Source organism: Cnephaeus nilssonii (assembly GCF_951640355.1).
Source record: "Cnephaeus nilssonii genome assembly, chromosome: 23".
Classification (NCBI taxonomy): Eukaryota; Metazoa; Chordata; class Mammalia; order Chiroptera; family Vespertilionidae; genus Cnephaeus; species Cnephaeus nilssonii.
Window position 1 is genome coordinate 600,948 of NC_137094.1, and position 11,573 is coordinate 612,520.

Consider the following 11,573-nt stretch of genomic DNA (forward strand, 5'->3'; position numbering starts at 1 on the left):
CACCTGATATGACAGGTGGCTGCGTGTCCCAGGCCTGCCTGTAAGGCCCAGGATGCCCCCACGTGAGGTGGGTCTGTGCTCCCTCGCTGGTCCTGGAACACATAGGTGGCCCATTTTGATTTCCCTCTTGTGTCAAAAGCAGAATATGATGCCCCTAGCACCAGGAGAGGGTGTAGATGGAGGATTTGCAGAAGCCCAGGGCCCTTTCTTCCCCTGGAGGTTATAAGGCATCCTCATTTCCTTCTACTCTTACCCATCAGGACACATGTTCTCCTGACCACAGGATCACACCCTAGGAGGCCTGGAAGGTTCAATGTCATCACCTCCAAATGGCTTTGAGATGTAGGTGACTTGGCTTGAACCCTGACTGCCAGATGACTGAGTTTTGGTCTCTGTTTAACCCTGACAGCCCCCACATCACCCTCCAAATCACCCTTCCTTTTCTGTGAATGGCTGGCCTGGAAGCCAGTCATGTCTTTCTTTGTACGCATCCTCCATATTTTTGGGAATAAGTAACCTTCTAGGCACACAGGTCTTGCACCTGAGCTTCTTGCTCAAGCCTAGCAAAGACTCACTAAGGTTCATGTGGAAACAATGGTCTCTGTCATTCTCCATTCTATGACTTCTAGGCCAGGTGAATGCAGGTAAGATCTTACCTGAGCTAACATGCCTTTTAGAAATGCTGCAAAGTGGATAAATTTAGTACCCAAGACACTTTAGCACACCTGGTGATCACTCGGTAAATGTGAGTTTCACTCTCCTTTTCCAAATCCAAATTAATTACTGCAGGTGACTTGATTTCCCTCTCATTCCTACAGCTGTCACTTCCCCCAAACTAACAAAAGGATGCAGAGGCAATGTAAAGAGGGGAAGATGGATCATTCAGTATTGTCTCTTGCTGGGAAGGAAGATGTCAAAACTCTTGGCTGAACTGAGGTTTGGGGATTATCTGAAGAGTGAATGATCTGTGATATCTCCCTCCCATCTCCACTGTGGCATTTTTCTCCAACATAGTCTCAGCATTCATCTGTAACTAACAGACCAAAGGGAACATGGATATTGAGGCCTGATGCATGGTGCTTCGAAGGCTGGGCAAAATGGCGATCCAGTCGACCGGGACTCCACATTCAGGAACTCTGGTGGAAGGAAGATCCAGTCTGTAGATCCCAGAGTTACAGTTTGGAGCAGATGTCCAAGAGGATAAAGATGACAGGCCACTGAGGTCTTGGAATAGGGTTGAGGGGGAGGAGGATACTGGCCTAGACAGGGCAGAGGTGTGGTCAGAGGTGCCCCAGCGATGCCTCCGCTCTAGGAATGCAGGAAGGAGGCTGGGCAGTAAGGCCCAGACCTTGGCTGTGTCCACTTTCAGTGTCTGATGCATGTCACCCTGGCAACCTCAGCATGCCCGCAGTTTGTCACCCCCCACTTGGAGAAGGTGCAGCGGAAGATGGTATCTTCTGTGCCCTTGCAGGCGACATCATCCATCCAAATCCTCCCTGTACCTGTGGAGACATTTCAACACGGTTTCTTAGCAGGTATGCAGAAGAGCAGGACAGAGAGAAATGAGAGCATTGCTGTGTCTGTCCTTGACCACGTTGTCCTAGGCTGTGCTGGTAACTCCTGCCGTCTCCACTGCATCAAGACCAAATACTTATTTTCTGAGCTAAGTCTCCTGAGGGAAGAATAACAGTAATTGATAGTGGTGATGGTAGTATTTACTGAGTGCTTCCTATGATCTTCCTCCATTCTCACCGTGGTGTGGTGAGACAGGTAATAATAAACCCATTTCATAAGTAGGAAAACTGAGGCTCAGGAAGCAACTAATGCAAGGTTGCTCAGCTTGTAAGTGGCAGAGTCTGAACTCAAGCCACTTACAAGCTCACACTTTATATGAGACCTGCGTAACTTCTGATGTTCGACATGTTGCAGTCTTGTTGATGTATACTCAGGCAGGTCCAGATCAGAGGGACAGTGCCAGACAGATCCTGGATGTACTTCAGTGCCAATATTATCTCCAGTCTTCTGAAGTTTAACCTACATGGTTCCTATTCAATGGTGCTGTAAATGGCAGAGGACCCCAGAATTTCACATTATAACTAGACATATATTTGATGGCAGGCAGAAGCATCCCTAACCATAGTAATTGAATCAGTCCCCAAAATTCAAGGTCCTTAAGACAAACAATTTGTATTTTGCCTGCAGTAAGCTCTTCTCACTCAGATCTCAAGGGGAAAGACCTGCAGGTCTGAAGCACCCATGCAGGCAGCCTTTATAGGGCTTTCCCAGGCCTGCACCTGAGAGACATAAACTTGGCATTGAGGTCCCTCAATAAATGTCAGGGGAATAGGGCAGCTGGATGAGGCTCCCACAGGGGAGAGAGAGGGCTTGTCTGAGGTCATAGGGGTCAGTGGAGAGGGGAGGGGCTACACCAGAAGTCCCTGGAATCCCCACTGATCAACTGGCAGGACCATCACTCATGGTTCTGGTGGGCTCTTTGGGCTGATGGCCATACCAGGCCGCACATGGTGGGAGCCCATGTGGGGGCTGAGCTTCAGGGCTGCCATGGAAGCAATGCCTAGAGCTCTGCTACTCAATGTGTGGTCCTGGCCCACAGCATCGCTGGCATCACCCAGAGCTTGTTAGAAATGCAAAGCCTCGGGTCCTGCCCTGGACCCGCTGAACTAGACTCTACCTTTTAAGCAAGTGGTTGTCATTACAGTGTGAGGAGCACTGGCACAGCAAAAGGAGGGCTCTGCAATATGTAGGATAGTCCTGGATTCAAATCTTGGTCCCATCTGGGAGACCATTTCCTTGTTAAAACGGGGATGTGAGACTTTTGATGTGAAAACTGGGTAAGTGCTAGTAAACTGGGATGGTTAGTCACTCCAGCACTTTAACTTGTTAGGTCTATGTGCCAGCAACCAAAAGCATGAGGTTAAAGGTCATAACATGGATTTCAACATTACTGACTATGGGAAAAAACCAAGATGGCGGCATAGGTTAAACACCTAACCTACAGCCTGGCACAACAATTTCAAAAATACAACTAAAAGTCAAAACGGACATCATCCAGAACCACAGGAAAGCTGGATGACTGAAATGCCCACAACTAGAAGGAAAGGGAAAACCACAAGGAAAATCAGAGGAGCCGTAAAAGCATGATGTATGGAGACACGGGCAGAGACACGGGCGTGCGCTCGTGTGGGGAGGACGGAGCCGGAGAGGACAGGGCTGCTGAGTGCCTGGCCGGCGTTCTCTAGCAGGAAGGAGATAAAAGCTCCAGATTGTGCTGAACCCCAGCTCCGACTGCACTGAACCCCAGTTCCGGGCGAGACCCAGGGAAGCCAGGCTCATACTGGGGGAATCTGGGCTGTAAGGCGGAAACGCAGAGGAGCGGCGAAAGGCAGAGCTCCGGAGGCGCACACGGGAATGTGCGCAGAGGATGGTCTGTTCACTGTGCCGCTGAATTGCCCTAGTGGGAAGGAGACAAAAGCTCCAGACTGCGCTGAGCCCCAGATCCGACTACACTGAAACCCAGTTCCGGGCGAGAATCTGGGAATCTAGATTCATTGGGGGAGAGACTAGACTGTTTGGCAGCGGGCAAAACTCCAGGGCACCTTTCTCTCAGAGGTGTTTGCAGGGAGTACAGAGGGACACTGAGACACAGGAACCTCATAGGGCAGGGCTGACGGGAAACCAAGGCTGTAGGCTCCACCCTGAAACTCCGCCCCATCCAAGCTGAGCACAGAGGCTTTTACAATTTTGCAAGTCTAGTTGAATAAGGCTGTCTCCCAGCGTAGACACAGCTGATCCTCACAGCCAATTGGACTGGAGGTCAAATCCTCCCAGTGTACCAACAGCAATCAAGGCTTAACAACACCAAGACTTTGCACTCAGCCCACAAAGGGGGGGTACCAAGAGCAACCACCTAGGGAGATTGGGGAAGCTGAGCTACCGGCCCCTATAGGTCACTGACCACACAAAGCCACTCCATCAACATAGGGAGGCAGCCAAAATGTGGAGACACCGAAGTAGGTCACGAATAGAAGGGTTGAAGGAAAGTAAACTAATGGATGACACAGTGTTCAGAACCACATTTATAAGGTTACTTAAGAATCTTCTGGAGGACCAAGATGGCGGCATAGGGCAGATGCCTGATTGTTGCCTACCACAACAATTTTGAAACTACAACTGGAAAACAGAGCAGACACATCCAGAACCACCAGAGGGCTGGCTGAGCAGATGCTCTACAACTGGAATAAAAGAGAGGGGGACGCGGGATGATGCTGATGCCGATGAGCCAAAGATCACACTTTAAGAACTACGGTTCTGGCGACACAATGGTGGCCTGGAACGTGCTCGGAGCGGTTCCCCCGGTGGTCTCTGGCTGAGGGGATGGCTCCGCTCGCTGCCGAGCATGGACAGACGAGCCCCTGCGGGTCATGGGGTGGGAGACTCCACGCTTGCTGACCTCCGAGTCATTCGAGAATCTCTGCGCCCCGGAAGTGGCCAGGTGCGCACGCCTGTCGACCGGCTGCCGCTGCAGACCCGAGCGCTGTCGCAGCGACCTCAGACCAGCCCACTGCCGTGCACCGGGCTCACTGGAGACTCGCCGAGCCCGCCGCCCAGCAAGTTCCGCAGCAGCCACCCCGGAACTTTGAGAAAATGGCCGGAGGAATTGCTGAGAAGGAATTGACCGATGGGAGTTGGGATCGGGAAGACGAGGCCCTTCTGGGTCCCGGATCCAGGTGCGGTCGCCCGGTGACTGGTCACTGCTGCAGACCCGAGTGCCACTGCAGCGACCTCGGACCAGCCTGCCGCCGTGCACCGGGCGCACTGGAGCTTCACCAAGCCCACTGCCCAGCGAGTTCCGCAGCAGCCGCCCCAAAGCTTTGAGAAAATGGCCGAAGGAATTGCTGAGAGGGAATTGACCGACAGGAATTGGGATCAAGAAGACGAAGCCCCGCTGGGTCCCAGGTCTGGGTGAGGCTGTGCGCCCCTGGGTCTGGGTGAGGCTGGGACGCGGGTCAGGGTGAGGCTGAGTCCTGGGTCCAGGTGAGGCTGCGCGCCCCTGAGTCCGGGCGAGGCCACGCACCCCTGGATCTGGGTGAGGACGCACGCCCCCGGGTCCGGGTGAGGCCGCGTGCCCCTGGGTCTGGGTGAGGCTGGATCCCGGGTCCGGGTGAGGCCGCGTGCCCCTGGGTCCGGGTGAGGCCATGCACCCCAGGGCCCAGTTGATGCTGGGTCCCAGGTCCGGGTGAGGCTGCGCGCCCCTGAGTCAGGGTGAGGCCGTGCCCCAGGGTTCGGGCGAGACCAAACCAGAGGGAGTCGGACCTGCATTACCACCATTTGTCCACCATCCAGAGCCGATATGAACACATAAGGAACTGGTGGACATTGAAATTGGGTCTCAAAAGAACTGTTGGTCCAGAAAGAAACTCACTACAGACTGATTCATTTGCCTGTCAGCATAACTATTATTGCTCGTCTCACATTCAGTTCTTATAAGTATGTTTCTAGTAACACATGATCTCACTTATCTAGGGTAAATGATGAACAACATAAACTGATGAACAAGAACAGACACAGAAACAAGGACGCATTGATCGGACTGTCAGGCCTCAGAGGGAGTGTAGGGGAGGGTGGGGGTAGGGGGGAGAGATCAACCAAAGGACTTGTGTGCATGCATACGAGCCTAACCAATGGTTAAGGACAACAGGGGGGTGGGGGCATCCGTGGGGAGGGGTGTGGGATGGGAATGGGGGGATGAGGACAAATATGTGACACCTTAATCAATAAAGAAATTAAAAAAAAACATTACTGACTATGCCAACCTGAGCAAATGAGATCGTAAACCATCCCTACATTCTGATGCCAGCCCTGCCTCCTCCCCATCCCATCTCTCAGCAGCCACACAACCCCTCCACTGACTGTTAAAACCTTAAAACTGTCACTCACTCTCAAACTGCATGGGACAATCCGTATAGCTATGGCATGAACTGATATTTCTGTTACGCAGAAATCAGCACATCTGTTGTCATGGGACTGCTGAGCGGTGAACTGGGGTTGGGGGGTGGGAGAGGAGGAAGTGGGAGGAGAGGCCTCCTTCCGCTGTCCTTGGATGCTGTTTCTTCACCAGAACCTCTTCCCCGGCCGCATCCCTGTGCCTCTTACACAATAAACCATTTGAGGCTGAGCAATAATTCGCTGATTAAATGTCTCCTGGAAAACATATCAGTTTACAAATTACCCAGGAAAAGGCTGCAGGCCCAAGAGCAGTGTGGGATTAGTCACACCCAAAACAAATAAAGAAGGAAATCAAGGGGACTGATGAATACTGAACAGGCCCATGTTAGCAGCCAAAATACCGATAGAGGATCATGAAGCTCCAAACTCCAGTTGGTGTTTAGCCAGGGAGTCCTGGATAATGTTCACTAGGGATGAGCTAATAAAATGAGAGCAGGGTCGCTAAATCAGCAGCACTGAATATCTGCAGTTACAGCCGGAAGTGAGGGGCCAATGAGCCCAAAAACCATCTCTGTTTGCCATGTAAGAGAAGTAAGAACTCCCATGACTCCAGGGACCAAGCATTACTTTAGCTTCGAAACTGACCTCGTATTACTCCAAGTGTGTCCTGAGGACCAGGAGCAGAGCATCACCTGGGAGCTTGTTTGAAAGGCAGAGTCATGGGCCCACCAGATCTGAGTCAGAGCCTGCCTCTGAACAAGAGCTCCACGGCATGTGCATGAATTTAGGTCTGAGAGGGCCTGCACTACTCTGGGTCTGCACTCCCACGGGCCTCTCTTTGAGTTCCCTAGCAAGGCCCTGTCAGGCAAGCAGGCTAGGGTATGCTCCTCCCCCTGTACAGATCAGGAAAAAGGAGCACCGGGCTGACATTTGATCTTTGGGAGGCAAAATTGGGACTAGAGGCCAGTGGCTCTGACAGAGAACTTGGGGCTGTTTGAAGCTGATATTATTTGAATGAGTCAGTAGAGATTTTATTTGATCCTTATCATTAATTCATCCCTCTCATCTCTCTCTCAGCTCTCTCTCTCTCTCATCTTTCTCTCTCTCGCTATCTCTCTCTGTCTCTCTCACTCTCCCTCCCCCCACCTCTCCCTCTCCCCTTTCCTCTGTTTCTAAAAATCTGAGGGCAGAGAGTAGGTTTCTCATCTCTGTGGCTCTGCACTGAGCCCAGCTCTAGCCCACAGGTGATGCCTAGAAACCTAGAAACTGCAATGGAAAGAAGGGAATGCAGCCCTAGCTGGTTTGGCTAAGTGGATAGAGTGTAGGCCTACAGAATGTAGGGTCCTGGGTTTGATCCCAGTCAAGGACAGAAGGAAGCTGATATTGCTGGAGTAAATCAGTAGAGATTTTATTTGATCCTTATCATTCATTCAACAAATATTTAAGGGCCTACTCCATGCTCAGCACTATTTTTGGTATTTGGACTATGTTATTGAACAGAAAAGGATAAAAATGAAAAACATCTCTCTGCTTCATGGAGCTAACATTGTAGCATCTGCATGTTTGTTTAGAGTAACATTAAAAGACAGAATAGCCCAGCTGGTGTGGCTAAGTGCCTGAGTGACAACCATGAACCCAGAGGTTATCAGTTTGATTCCCAGTCAAGGCACATGCCTGGGTTGTGGGCTCCATCCCTGGTACGAGATGTGCAGGAGGCAGCCAATTGATTTTTGCTTTCACATAGATGTTTCTCTCTTCCTCTTCCTCTCTCTCTCTGTCTCTCCCTTCCCCTCTCCCTCTCTCTCCCTCTCCCTCGCTCCCCTCTCTCTCTTCACTTTCCTCTCTTTCTAAAAATCCGAAGGCAGAGACTAGGTTTCTCATCTCTGTGGCTCTGCACTGAGCCCAGCTCTGGCCCACAGGTGATGCCTAGAAACCTATAAACTGCCTTGGGAAGAAGGGAAAGCAGCCTGAGCTGATTTTGGCTTAGTGGGTAGAACATCAGCTTGGGGCCTGGAGACTGTATGGTCCTAGGTTCGATTCCAGGCGAGAAGAGAAGAGGGAGAGAAGAAGAGGGAGAGAAGAAGAGGGAGAGAAGAAGAGGGAGAGAAGAAGAGGGAGAGAAGAAGAGGGAGAGAAGAAGAGGGAGAGAAGAAGAGGGAGAGAAGAAGAGGGAGAGAAGAAGAGGGAGAGAAGAAGAGGGAGAGAAGAAGAGGGAGAGAAGAAGAGGGAGAGAAGAAGAGGGAGAGAAGAAGAGGGAGAGAAGAAGAGGGAGAGAAGAAGAGGGAGAGAAGAAGAGGGAGAGAAGAAGAGGGAGAGAAGAAGAGGGAGAGAAGAAGAGGGAGAGAAGAAGAGGGAGAGAAGAAGAGGGAGAGAAGAAGAGGGAGAGAAGAAGAGGGAGAGAAGAAGAGGGAGAGAAGAAGAGGGAGAGAAGAAGAGGGAGAGAAGAAGAGGGAGAGAAGAAGAGGGAGAGAAGAAGAGGGAGAGAAGAAGAGGGAGAGAAGAAGAGGGAGAGAAGAAGAGGGAGAGAAGAAGAGGGAGAGAAGAAGAGGGAGAGAAGAAGAGGGAGAGAAGAAGAGGGAGAGAAGAAGAGGGAGAGAAGAAGAGGGAGAGAAGAAGAGGGAGAGAAGAAGAGGGAGAGAAGAAGAGGGAGAGAAGAAGAGGGAGAGAAGAAGAGGGAGAGAAGAAGAGGGAGAGAAGAAGAGGGAGAGAAGAAGAGGGAGAGAAGAAGAGGGAGAGAAGAAGAGGGAGAGAAGAAGAGGGAGAGAAGAAGAGGGAGAGAAGAAGAGGGAGAGAAGAAGAGGGAGAGAAGAAGAGGGAGAGAAGAAGAGGGAGAGAAGAAGAGGGAGAGAAGAAGAGGGAGAGAAGAAGAGGGAGAGAAGAAGAGGGAGAGAAGAAGAGGGAGAGAAGAAGAGGGAGAGAAGAGGGAGAGAAGAGGGAGAGAAGAGGGAGAGAAGAGAGTCTTGGCCTTAGCCAACCTACCCAGGGCCAAGACATCAGCCTTGATTTCTCACAGACCTGCCTCGCCTCTGTCAGCACCTGTGAAGGAGGCAGAGGGCCACCTTGGCCAGGAGGCCTCCAACAGAAGCCTCGGGTGAGATCATAAGTAGAGGGAAAGCGGAAGGAGGATGTAGTGGGTCCAAAAGGCCCAGGCAGAGAGTTCAGGGTGTCAGGTGAAAATAATAGGAAGAGACTGGGTTGAGGTGGGCCTCCAGGACTGATGTTTGGAAGCTCTCCCTTATCCTCTCTGCTCCGCCATCCTGAATCACTCTGTTCCCTTCTTTGTGGAGTGAAATCAGTGACTGACCATCTTTTAGGGGCCTGATCCTGTTCTAGGAATTGCCTTGCCTTGCCCTGCCTTGCCCTGCCTTGCCCTGCCCTGCCCTGCCTTGCCTTGCCTTGCCTTGCCTTAACCTCCAGCCTTGGGCCGCCTGCCGGGCCGGCCCGGCACTGATGTCCAGCGCCGAGGAGGCCGGCGGAGGCAGCCGAGGCGGTGGCCGGCAGCGGGAAGCTGGAGGAGCGGCTCTACTCAGTTCTGTGCTGCACCGTCTGCCTGGACCTGCCCAAGGCCTCCGTGTACCAGTGTACTAACGGTCACTTGATGTGCGCTGGCTGTTTTATCCACCTACTAGCAGATGCCCGGCTGAAGGAGGAGCAGGCCACATGCCCCAACTGTCGTTGTGAGATCAGTAAGAGCCTCTGCTGCCGCAACCTGGCTGTGGAGAAAGCCGTGAGCGAGCTGCCCTCCGAGTGTGGCTTCTGCCTGCGCCAGTTTCCCCGCTCTCTCCTGGAGAGGCACCAGAAGGAGGAGTGCCAAGACAGGGTGACCCAGTGCAAGTACAAGCGAATTGGTTGCCCGTGGCACGGCCCCTTCCATGAGCTGACTGCACGAGGCCGCCTGTGCCCACCCCACCAAGACGGGCAATGAGCTGATGGAGATCCTGGATGAGATGGACCAGAGCCACCGCAAGGAGATGCAGCTCTACAACAGCATCTTTAGCCTGCTGAGCTTCGAGAAGATCGGCTACACAGAGGTCCAGTTCCGGCCGTACCGCACGGACGACTTCATCAGGCGCCTGTACTACGAGACGCCACGGTTCACAGTGCTGAACCAGACGTGGGTCCTGAAGGCGCGAGTGAACGACTCAGAGCGCAACCCCAACCTGTCCTGCAAGCGCACGCTGTCCTTCCAGCTGCTGCTCAAGAGCAAGGTCACGGCACCCCTGGAGTGCTCCTTCCTGATGCTCAAGGGCCCCTATGAGGACGTCAAGATCAGCCCCGTCATCTACCACTTTGTCTTCACCAACGAGAACAACGAGACGGACTACGTGCCCCTGCGCATCGTGGACTCCGTGGAGTGCAACAAGCTGCTGGCCACCAAGAACATCAACCTGCGGCTCTTCCTCTTCCAGATCCAGAAGTAGGCGCCGCTGCGCTGCCCACACCTGCCTGGCCGCGGCTTTGCAGTGCTGTCTGACCATCTCAGCAGAGGAGGAACAGACGTGAACACGGGAAAGTCTGCATGCGTGTGCGAAGGTGTGAGCGCTCACCACCTGGCCCTCCACCTGCCTCCCTGTCCAGGGCACGGAGGCTGGTCCAGGGACACCGCAAGGCGAGCTCAGCAGACCTGCCAGCCTCTGCCACTCGGGAAGCGCCCTGCCTGCCCTGGGCCGCACACAGCTCCTGGGCTGGGCTCGAGCGCTGGCTTCAGACAGCATATCTGATTGCAATTAAAAAGGCACCTTGTTTCCTACTTTCTGTTTTGTTCAAGGGTAAGGCGTGGCTGTGATTGGACAGTGGGGAAACTTTGGTGGCCTGGGGGTCAGAGCCGCTCATCCCTCAGTGTGCCCCTAGGAGACAGCGGAGATGCTGCTTCCTCCGCCATAGGCCCCAGCAGGGGAGTGGACAGGGGCAGGGGTCTCAGCGCACCCCCCAGCCCCACACTCCAGGGAGGCAGGACTTGGCCACCTGGGCTCGCGGACCTTTCGGAATGCAGGGTGAAATTCTGTCTCTTCCCAGGAAATAAACGAAATTCTTCACAGAAAAAAAAAAAAAGTGCCACCTTTGTTAGAAATAACCAAGTATTTATTAAAATGGACACATTGACGGTGATATATCAATGATAAGAATATGTATCAGAGTTCTTACTGGTTTGGTTCAGTGGATACAGAGATGGTCTGCAGATTAAAGGGTTCCAGGTTAAATTCTGGTCAAGGGCATGTAGCTTGGTTGCGCAAACACTGCAAGGAGTTGTGCAGGAGACAGCTGATCGATGTTTGTAACTCTCTACACCTCACTTCCGCTCTGTACTATCAATAATATATATTTATATATTTTTTAAAGAATATCTATCAGAAAAAAATGATGCATTATTTTTTAATTGCTTTATTGATTAAGGTATCACATATTTGTCGTCAACCCCCACCATAGAGATGCATTATTAATGTAACTTTACTTAATCTCCAAGTATTTCTGAAACATAAATTAAAGCACAAAAATACTTAGAAAAATAAAGTTCTCTATGAAAATGGAATGTAAATCGATGGAAACTAGGAAATCTTTGAAGAACAGGGACAGATTAAAAGAGGTCATGAACCAATTACGCAGAC

General features: G+C 52.0%; 1 protein-coding gene across 1 annotated transcript; it reads left to right on the top strand.

Annotated features, from left to right (window-relative positions):
- Positions 1-9,479: 9,479 nt before the first annotated feature.
- On the top strand, positions 9,480-10,586 carry LOC307094509 (zinc finger TRAF-type-containing protein 1-like). The gene is given in 2 exon segments (XM_079763406.1): positions 9,480-9,849; positions 9,851-10,586. Coding segments are annotated over 2 exon segments (822 nt in total). The 5' UTR covers positions 9,480-9,565; the 3' UTR covers positions 10,389-10,586.
- Positions 10,587-11,573: the final 987 nt, after the last annotated feature.